At 32.2% G+C, this 11,003-nt stretch overlaps 1 protein-coding gene across 1 annotated transcript; it reads left to right on the forward strand.

The window, feature by feature from the left end:
* The first annotated feature begins 2,991 nt into the window (after positions 1-2,991).
* On the forward strand, positions 2,992-11,003 carry mylz3 (myosin, light polypeptide 3, skeletal muscle). Its single transcript, NM_131619.3, is given in 6 exon segments — positions 2,992-3,065; positions 3,382-3,412; positions 7,194-7,337; positions 7,426-7,596; positions 10,228-10,305; positions 10,536-11,003. Coding segments are annotated over 6 exon segments (456 nt in total). The 5' UTR covers positions 2,992-3,062; the 3' UTR covers positions 10,565-11,003.

The raw sequence follows: 11,003 nt of genomic DNA on the forward strand, positions 1-11,003 counted from the left end.
AAATCAATTTGTTGTGATGGAAAATAAAGCTTATTCAACCAAATGTTGATCTCTTAATGTGACAAATCATACTTTTCATAGTGTGTTTTCATATATTGTATGTATTTTAATAATTAAAGTAGGTGTTAAGTCACCCAAAAATGATACAAATGTTTTGTAAAAATTCATTTATATTTAAATAAATGCATTTAAAGTTTGTATTCATCAAATTGTGTGTTGAAAACAGTTTGTGCACAAACTTGTAATGTTGCATCACAACTTTTTTTTAACATTAGTCATAATAAAAAATGCTTTGATTTCTAAAGGATCGTGTAACACTGGAGTAATGACTCTAAGATTCAGCTTTGCCATCACAGAAATAAATAACAGTTAATTTCAATTCACAATAATAATTCTGTCGTGAAGCTTACATGGTTATAGTACTTATAATATATTATTAATAATAATATAATAATTTACTTTTTAAGTAATACTTTTACAGTATTTACTAATTATAATACTAACAAAATTTATTTAAATTGCCTCAACCAAAGTACATACAAGTAATACAAAATAGTAATAATAATAAATAGACATTTAAAAAAAATCTTTAATTCTGTGAAGGTCTGAAAACATTTCTTTCACATTTTGAATAAAAATAGTCATTTAGAGTTTTTTTTTTCTTTTTTTTTTTATAAAAAAATAACAAAAGTTCATTCGTTGTAATAAAACATTAAGCTTATTCAACCAAATTTTAATTTCTTAATGTGACAAATCAAACTTTTCAAGTTTGAAACTTTTTTATGTTTTCAAGTGGCAAGTGCAATTAAATGAGTCACAGGAACAACTTTACTTTTCTAAGCAATTTTTTGCAATGACATTTTGGTTGTGTTCAAGTTCAGTCATGTGATTAAGGTAGGACACCCTGTTGAATTTCATGGTTTTCTGTATCAGGACATAATAAAAGAAAAACTATAAGGTCCTTGGTATGTCTTAAAATTTGGAAGAAAAAACCACAACATCACATGACATCCCACACAGTCTCATTATTTATTTAACAAAAATAAAGCCATGATGGAAGAGCCATTGGTGACACTTAAAACAGTTTATGATTCAGTCTGTTGATCAGTTTTTAGCAGAAATTACTCGGTCATCATTGTCTGGATAACCTTCTCAGTCTCACAGAATTTTCTGGAAGAGTCTTGGAGGTTTTCGTTTGCACAGCTCTCTCCATTTCAATCAGGATGAAGACTGGTCTTTAAACTATACAGTTGAAGTTAAAATGATTAGCCCTCTTGTGATTGCTTGTTTCTTTTTCATATATTTCTCAAATTATGTTTAACAGAGAAGGACGTTTTTTACAGTGTTGCCTATAATATTTTTTTTACTCTGGAGAAAGTCTTATTTGTTTTATTTCAGCTAGAATTTTTTTTTTTTTTGAAAAGCCATTTTAAGGTCAATATTATTAGCCCCTTTAACCAATAAGCTTTTTTTTTTTTTTTTTATTGTCTACATTATACATTGACCTGCTTAATTACCCTAACTTGCCCAAATAACCTAGTTAAGCCTTTAAATTGCTCTTTAAGCTGAATACTAGTATGTTTGAAAAGTACTGTCATAGCAACGATAAACAAATCAGTTATTAGAAATGAGTTATTAAAACTATTTTGTTTAGAAATCTGTTGGAAAAATCTTCTTTCGTTAAATAGAAATTAGGGAAAATATACAACGGGCTAATAATTCAGGAGGACTGATAATTCTGACTTAAGCAGTACATATTTAGATTTGGTCTTTTTTGATCCAGATCAAGACAACCAATAAACAAGGGTAAGCATAGTTAATCAGCTGGTGTCAATACAGTTTAGTGAATCTGTGCTATAGGACAGGCATCCTAAACGAGTACCAGAGGTAACATCATCACATTACATTAACTATGAACATGAGCTTGTCAGTTAGTCTCGTGTCTAAACACATTGCGCAACTGCATTCATGACTACCTGGGTTCAATTCCCGCCTCGTGGTCCTCTCTCCTTCTACCCCAGCTTTCTTGTCATATCTCTACCGTCCTGTCTGCACAGCATCGAACAATATGAATAGAAATAATAATAAAATAATAGTAGAAATATGAACATGAGCCACTAATCTTTGACATTTATGTAGTGTTCAGGTTATATCTCCACTTTATTGATTTGACAACTTATTAAAAAAAAATGATTCGTAACTTTGAGTTAAAGGTGAAATTACTGCAATCTTACTTTTATTTATTATTTTCAGTGTGTGTGATTCAGAAGTACCATTCTGAACATAGTTTACCTTATAAATGTGTTAAATTGCCACTCTCATTATTACATAACAAAGTATCTGCTTACATTATGATCATTTTTTTATGTTATAGAAGAAAAATTTTTAATTATACAGATTTTTGTAGTACATTTTAGTTTTCAAATTCGATGCATTCCTTTCAGCGCAATTTTTTGTAAAATATAATTGCAATTTCTGAGTAAAAATGGTATTTTATACCTATTTTTTTAATCAATAAAAACCTTCCAAAGTGTCTAAAATGCAAGTTGATTATTGCTGTGCAAACATGTCCGGAGGACTGTTTTTCCATAGTCTTCCCGTATAACCATAAGTGGCGGAGACCACCATATGCAAGTTAAAAATATCAACACTGTAATCAAAAGCCTTCCTTGAGCCGCTGCTTCCTTCAATACACACACAGAGCCCATAACAGGTGACTTCATAATTTACATACAATCATGGCTAAGGATGAAATAAATACACAGAAACCCTGAAAACAAAGACAACGCAAAAAACTAATATGCTGACCGCAGCCAAGAAGTCTTAAAAGCAGCCCTGGAGCACAAAATCTAAAAATACCACATACACTGGAGAGAGCGGCAGCCTTCCTTCCAGCTTGACCTAAGAAAGTTAAAGAAGCTTTGCGCATCACAGGCTCCGCCCCTGTGACATCATTAGCATAGCATAAATAAGAAGGGGCTGCTCCATGTTTCAGGACCACTCTCCTGGGACTCCGGCTTCTTGACTTCTGCCCCTCCGCTCCTGCGCCCCAAAACTACATCATGGTGTGTACTTGGATTACGCTTTTGCTATCCTTTCGTACCTTTTTCATGTTCATCTGGCTCAGAAAAAAAAAAAAAAAAAAGAAAAACTGGCACTAAGCCCGCTGAAATGAAGTAGGACGCCTTCATCAGTTTGCATATTCACTTTGGATTAATATAAGAGCTCAGATTAAAAAAAATATATATAAATATCATCCCTGGTGGATCTATGTGTGCACAGTTTTGCTGATGTCCTAAGAGAGCTTGGGTTTTCCAAATGTTAAATAATGTCAGACGAGTGTGTTTAAGTGGGACTGATTTACTGTTGTCTTTCTGGCAGGCTGGAGAATTCACTGCTGACCAGATTGAGGGTGAGTTTTCGCATGTTGGACTTTATTATGACAGAAAAAAAAATGCTTTTATATTCATAATCATAATCACTGCTGGGTAATTACTGAGTAATTGTAGTCCAAATGAGTTACAAACAGTTAGTTGTAGTCAGTAAAGTAATCTGTCCAACTACAGTCATGTAATGGGACTACTAGCTTACTTTTAGATTAGTTTTTACCAGATACTTTACTTTTAGATTACTTTTGACAGATTTGATTTTGATTTATGCGTAATGTAATCTGTCAAACTGCATATATTCTGACACGTAATCGGACTACTAGATCTACTTTTTACCAATTAATTTATAACTGATTTTATTTTGATTTACGTGAACAAACATAAATCATACGTTAATCTATTTAAAATTGTAGTCTAAGTGACTAAATGAAATTTGGGGTTAGTAATGTAATCTGTCAAACTACACGTTCATGGTCATGTAATTGGACAACTAGATTACTTTTTACCTAATTAGTTTATGACAGGTTGGATTTTTATTAACGCAAACAAACATAATACAGTAAATGTATTTTAAATTGTAGTCCAAGTGACGAAATGAAATTAAGGGTTAGTATTAATCTGTCAAATTATAGTTTTCAGTAATATAATTGTACAGTTAGATTACTTTTAGATTAATTTTAGCCTTCGTTTATGACTAGTTTTATTTTGAATTACGTGAACAAACATAAATCAAACGTAAATCTATTTAAAATAGTAGTCCAAGTAACTAAATGAAATTTGGGGTTAGTAATGTAATCTGTCAAACTACACGTTTTTAGTCATGTAATCGGACTACTAGATTGTTTTTAAATTACTTTTTACCCAATTCATTTAAGACTTATTTAATTTTGAATACTCAAACAAACATAATACAATAAATGCATTTAAAATTGTAGTCCAAGTGACTAAATAAAATTTGGGGTTAGTATTGTAATCTGTCAAACTATACATTTTCAATATATATAATCGGACAGTTAGATTACTTTTAGATTACTTTTCCCTTATAGATGGAATTGATTTTGAATTACATGAAAAACATAATGCAGTAAAATATATATAAAAGTATAGTCCACATCACACAACTAATGGAATCTGTCAAACTACACATTTTAGGTAATCTAATCTGAGTATTAGATTACTTTTTAGATTACTTTTTACCTAATTAATGAATGGCAGATTAAATTTTGAATTACAGGAACAAAGATAATACAGTAAATGTAAAAATATGTTGTAAAGTTTTTAATGTTTTTATTTATAGCTAGTAAACATCGCTGGATATAATAAAGATGTGGCATTTCTCATGTAATTGATAAAAAAGTAACCGTTTTCTGACTATTTTAAAATCAATTTTACAAGCAAGTCATTTTTTGGACTCTCATTACATACTTCGGATTACATGTTAACAGTTACTATTCGGTACTGACTATAATTCACTGAAACTTCTGTTACAAATGTAATAGATTTGTTGAAAATGTATAACACCAAAATAATAATTTAGGAAGCTCTCAAAGATATGAATACATAAATATAAACATCTGAAAAACAGGTTGGTAAAAAATCAATATTAAAAAAATAAATGTGTTAGATAATATAATCTATCAGTAATCTTTAAAAGCAATTAAAACCTTACTATTATTTTGGAGATCGTTTTTATATACAAATTATTTATTTATATAACAAATTATACTCATAATTTGAAAAAGATTTAGAGCACAGTGCTAACTATTCTAGTAAAATTTATTAAAATTTTAATAACACTGGAGGAAATCTATGCTCTGATTTGATTTGTACCACAGCAAAACCTGATTAATTTAAGCAAAACACAGGATAAGTGGAGTACTTATAAATGGAGTACAATCCATTAGTTAAGTCTAAAAAAAGAGGGAATTGTTTCAAATAGCAAAATATAGTAGTCAGCATTTGAAGTGGATTAAAAAATTTTGAGTTTGTTTAATGGTTTTAAGGCAATTTTAATGGAAAGTGATGACCCACTTCAAATGTTGACTACTGTATGTCTAATCCAAAGCCCACATTTACTTCTCTATAGAAAGAATTGATGGGTTGCAGACCCTTGGAGCAGTTCACAGCATGGTGTTGCTCCTTTAGGTGCAGAAAGTATGCAGTCGTTTGTGGGTGTAGGTTACGTTGCTGTCAGCATTCTTGAATTTGACTTGGGTCGATCGAAGAGTGCGTAACCATGTATGGCGAGGGCTACTTTCTCTGAGGGTATCGCCTGTCACGGCACGCATTAAGAGCAACCTTTGAGCAACGGCGAGGCACAGCTGCTGAAGACAGAAGTCGTAGGATGCTATTTATCTTTCAGCAGATCACTTTCAACTTGGTGTCGCTCACAGGCCAAGGAAATGCGGTTGCTAAGCTGTTTTTAATTTTGCCTCCTTCCTCCTGGGCTGCTCTACTGTACAATTGGCAAAGGATGGAAAGGGGAAGGCACTAACAGTCAGGACATGCTTTATTGAGCTTGTTTGTTTTATAGAGATGTTGTCCTTGGACTATTGTAAAAATATATATTTAATTTATTAATAATAATAATAATAAATTTGGATTGTACAATAATACAAATGCAGCTACCAAATATGATCACCAGAACCATGCAATGATCACCCATCATAAAATCTAAAGGGCAAAAGACAACTATACAGTTTCTTGCAAATAAACCCAATTTACTTTGTGAAAAGAATATATAAATATATATTTAAAAAAACATATTTAGCCATGTATATAGGTATGTTTTTATATTATAAATGTCTGAAGTATTATTTAGAAAATATTTGGTTTCTAAGTTATATCATTACACATTTTTTTTTCTGCTTATTACAGTTTACTTATTTAAATCATTATTGAATAATTTTAATCTAATTTGTATTTTTTATTTGGGATATTTTGGATTTTCGTATTTTTGGATGATTTATTTCTTTCATTATTATTATTGTTTTTTATTTAGCAATTTTTTATATTAAGCATGATTTGTATAATAATGTTAAATATTCAATAACTTTTTTATTTGTTTATATTATAGTAAATATAATATATTTATATATTAATAAATAATATATTAATAATAAAATATATAGTTCTTATTTTTTATATTATGCTAATTACTTTATTAACACGTCCTTTAGGGCCCTTGATAGCAAACATTTTTGGTCTGAAGCCATTTTATGAGATACAGTGCTCAGCATATGGTACACCCTATTTTGAAAATGTATATTTGTATCCATTTCTTGTGAATATAGGTCATATATTTTGGTGCAGTTGAACAAAACAGATTTATTAAAAATATATATTTTTTAAAATAACATTTTAGTCACCAAACATATTTAGAGATGGAAAAATAATACAATTCAATTCAAGCAAAATATTGCAAAAAAAAAAAAAAAGACAAACTACAACATTTGAACATAATTGTATATATTTTTGTTTCTCTTAAATTTTACTAGTTTTGAAAATGTTATTTAATATTTTTCTAAAGCATATACATTTTGGCTACTAATTTTTGAACCATTGTTGTAAGTTATTTTGTTAGATTAGCTCCAGATTTGGCTTCAGTACTGACTAAACTAATGTATATGCACAAATATAAAGCATCCTATAGAAAATATGAATTTAAATGAGAGATTTGTGAGGGGTGTACTCATATATGCTGAGCACTGTATATTGTAAATACCAACACCTGCTGCTTTGTGCATGATTACTCCTGTTTTGTACCGATCCACCCTACTAAAGTCTCATCCATGCTTTTTTCAGACTTCAAAGAGGCCTTTGGTCTCTTTGACAGAGTTGGTGACAGCAAGGTTGCCTACAACCAGGTTGCCGATATCATGCGTGCCCTGGGTCAGAACCCCACCAACAAGGATGTGAAGAAAATCCTGGGTGACCCATCTGCTGACGGTAAGACCATTGCTTCATATTAAAAACCAATGAACATCATTTATAAGCTCTTTTAGCTGACACTTATTTGACTGCTGCTTGTGCACAGACATGGCCAACAAAAGAATTGACTTTGAGGCTTTCCTGCCAATGCTCAAGACTGTTGACGCCAACCAGAAAGGTACCTATGATGACTACGTTGAGGGTCTGCGCGTCTTCGACAAAGAGGGCAACGGCACAGTGATGGGCGCTGAGCTGCGCATTGTGCTGTCAACACTGGGTGAGTAATCAGAGTGTCCGCGGTGTCTTAAAAAGTCTTAAAATGTCTTAAATTTTAAGCTTTAAAAGGTCTTAAATTCACTGAGATATTGTGATATATTTAACAAGTCTTCATTTTCTTATGTCCTTGTAAAGCTACCCAATCAGGCTAACACCTATCGAATCACTAACCTTCCTTCTCAAAACATTTAATAAAGTTTATTTATTAACTCGATTTACCAATATGGTTTCATTATCTTTCTTACAATAACATTTGTTTTTAATGGGTTTTTTTTATATTTTAATTGGGCCATAAGAAAGAATCCTTAGCATTTAGCCTTGTGTAAGTCTGAAATTTCATTCATAGTGGTTTTTAAAAGTCTCAAACTTGACTTGAATAACCCTGTAGAAACCCTGGAAAAGCTCAAATTACAGTTTAGTTTATATATCATGGGTGTAAAAGAAAATGACTTGTATATCTATTGGATCTGATTGGTCATTCCCACCATCTAGTGCAGTGGTCACCAAACTTGTTCCTAGAGGGCCGGTGTCCTGCAGATTTTAGCTCCAACCCTAATCAAACACACCTGAACAAGCTAATCAAGATCTTACTAGGTATACTTGAAACATCCAGGCAGGTGTGTTGAGGCAAGTTGGATCTAAACCCAGCAGGGACACCGGCCCTCCAGGACCGAGATTGGTGACCCCTGATCTAGTGGTTTGTTGTTCCATAATAACCTGATAAAACTGGCTCAATGCGCTATATACTTACTTACTCCCAGGATTTTTTGTATTAATGTTGATATTTAGCCGCACCATATTGGTGTTGCTTAACATCTGGTTTTTACGAGGTTATGTTAGTACAACGCTCAACTGCCAACCTGGAGGACCAGGACATACACACATGCACTCTGGACAATTTAGCTTTGCCAATTCACCTATAGCTAGGGCCAGACAGAATCTGTGGACATTTTTTGCTATTTCTGCTCAGAATATAAAAAATCTGCGGATTTATGTCGAATTATTTTGGGTGTATCATAACTAAAAACTTATTATGTTAAATAAAAAAAATAAATGATACATTTTTAACTTTTATATTTACAATGCAAATCCTATTAGATCCATTTATTTGGTAAACAAAGCAAGTCTCTCATATAATATATCTACCATTTATCTACTAAAAGACAGAAATTATTATTTTACAAACTATATTGTTAGTAAATCATATTATATTTCATATTAGTCAATAATATTTCTGAAATAATTAAAAAACTGGATATATATGAATTTACACACATTCATACACAACTAAATAAATAGACTTAACGATTGGCTGAAAATCTGTGCGCGCAGATTTCATGTGGGCCTACCTATAGTGCATGTCTTGGGACTGTCGGGGAAACCGGAGCACCCGGAGGAAACCCACGCCAACACGAGAGAACATGCAAACTCTACATAGAAATGCCAACCGTCGCTCCAATACGATATATATGTAGCTTTAATTTCCATTTGACGTAATATCTCACTAAATATGTAGATTATAATGAAAATTAATAGGAATTAATAATACTGTAATTTTGTTGATTTGTTCCTCTCCTTGCATAGAAAGTAATGGATTGTGATTGTGGTATAAGATTCTGACGGTATGATGACCTTGGATAAAAGTAAAACAGTTTCGCGTTGTCATGGTATTGTAATTACTGCTTTAAAATATGTTGTCTTTAAATGTCTGGGTAAAAAAAGAACAACATTTTCGCCATTGAACACAATATATTGTATTTTAAGAAACATTTAAAATATTTTTTGAACGGTAGCTTTTGATGTCGATGGTCCTGTTTTTAGCTGGAGATATTGTTGCCCTAAAAAACTAAATAAAATTGTTGTAAAAAAAAACTAAGTAAATAATAAAAAAGCTTACATATATCGTAGGAATGGTATAACAGTTTTAAAACCTTGACTTTTCAAACCACTGTAAACCTTGAAAACATTTATCGCCCCATCCCTAATTGTGATATAATAAAAAGATATTAAAAATTGTTTTCTAATGAAGTAAAAAGTAAAACTGTCTACAGTTTAATTCTGTTTAATAACCGCATGTACATGTTAAACACACACATATATTTTTAAAATATGTGCTACTATTCAGAAGCTTGAAGTTGTAGTAGTTTTCATTTTTTATTGGTCAAGCATTTCCAGTTCTGACTGTTGTATATTTGATCCAAAATGAAAGGAAAAGATCTGATATTATTCTAAATTAAAAAGACTGATTTCTATTTTAATATATTTTAAGACATCATTATCATTATGTTATTCCACTGCATATTTTTCAGCAGCCAATCTTCCAGTCTTCAGCCTTTTTTATATTGTCACTGTTAAAAAAACAGACCTCACTGACCTCAAAAATTACTTACGGCTTCCATTTTCAAGTTCTCAACTTTATTTTCAAGTGTCTTTTTTTATATGTATTATTTATAGATATCTGCATTTATATTATTAATTCAAAATGAATAAATGACTGATTATCCTTATGAATAATATAAATATGATTAAGAACCAAATATCTTTATAAATCTAAAGTCATCTGGCATTGCGATGTTCATAGCACATTTTTATGTCAGATTTGTCCTAACTACAATTTTCACGGCATCCACAGGTGAGAAGATGAGCGAGCCAGAGATTGACGCTCTCATGCAGGGACAGGAGGATGAGAACGGCATGGTCCACTATGAGGGTACGTGTCAGGTTAAAGTCCCGCAGATTAAACCCATCATAACTTGTTTTAAAGCACATTGCATAATGGCTACAGTACTGACAGTATCTCTGGCACTAATTGACATGATATAATAAGCTCACCTGTCACAGACTCGTTACGATGGCTATTTTTAGAGGCCACCTCTGGCCTTGTATGGCGAGCCAGTAGAGATGATATTTCCTTATGCACATCTGCTCCTCCTCTTACAGCTTTCGTCAAGAACATCATGTCCGTGTAAGAAGTCATCCGTCTAGGGAGTGGTGAAGAAGGCTGAATTACATCTGCAGACCCCACGGTGTCAGGACATCCATTTTGTTTTGAAGACCAATCACTAAAAAGGACTATGGGATGTCACTTCTAAACCATTCTGTTCTTTTTTTTTTCCCCTCACTCACCCATCGTTTTGGAAGTCACATCGTCCTCATGCAGTCAACCCACCTCGCCTTCTTGTTCCGACCGGTGGCGTCTGTCCACAGTGGGATGGAGACCGGGGAAGAAGGAAAAGGCCACTCATGAAGTGAGGGTTGCTTTCCTTTTTCTCCGCCCGTCCAGGGTTTCGACAGCACCTCTTAGCTGTGTGTTAAAGGCACATGACGTTACTGTGGCCAGGCTGCCAATATTCCCCCATCCCAATTTTCACACAGTCATTTCACAATAAACTTTTTTCCAAAAGTACA

The sequence above is a fragment of the Danio rerio genome, chromosome 1 (assembly GCF_049306965.1).
Source record: "Danio rerio strain Tuebingen ecotype United States chromosome 1, GRCz12tu, whole genome shotgun sequence".
NCBI lineage: Eukaryota > Metazoa > Chordata > Actinopteri > Cypriniformes > Danionidae > Danio > Danio rerio.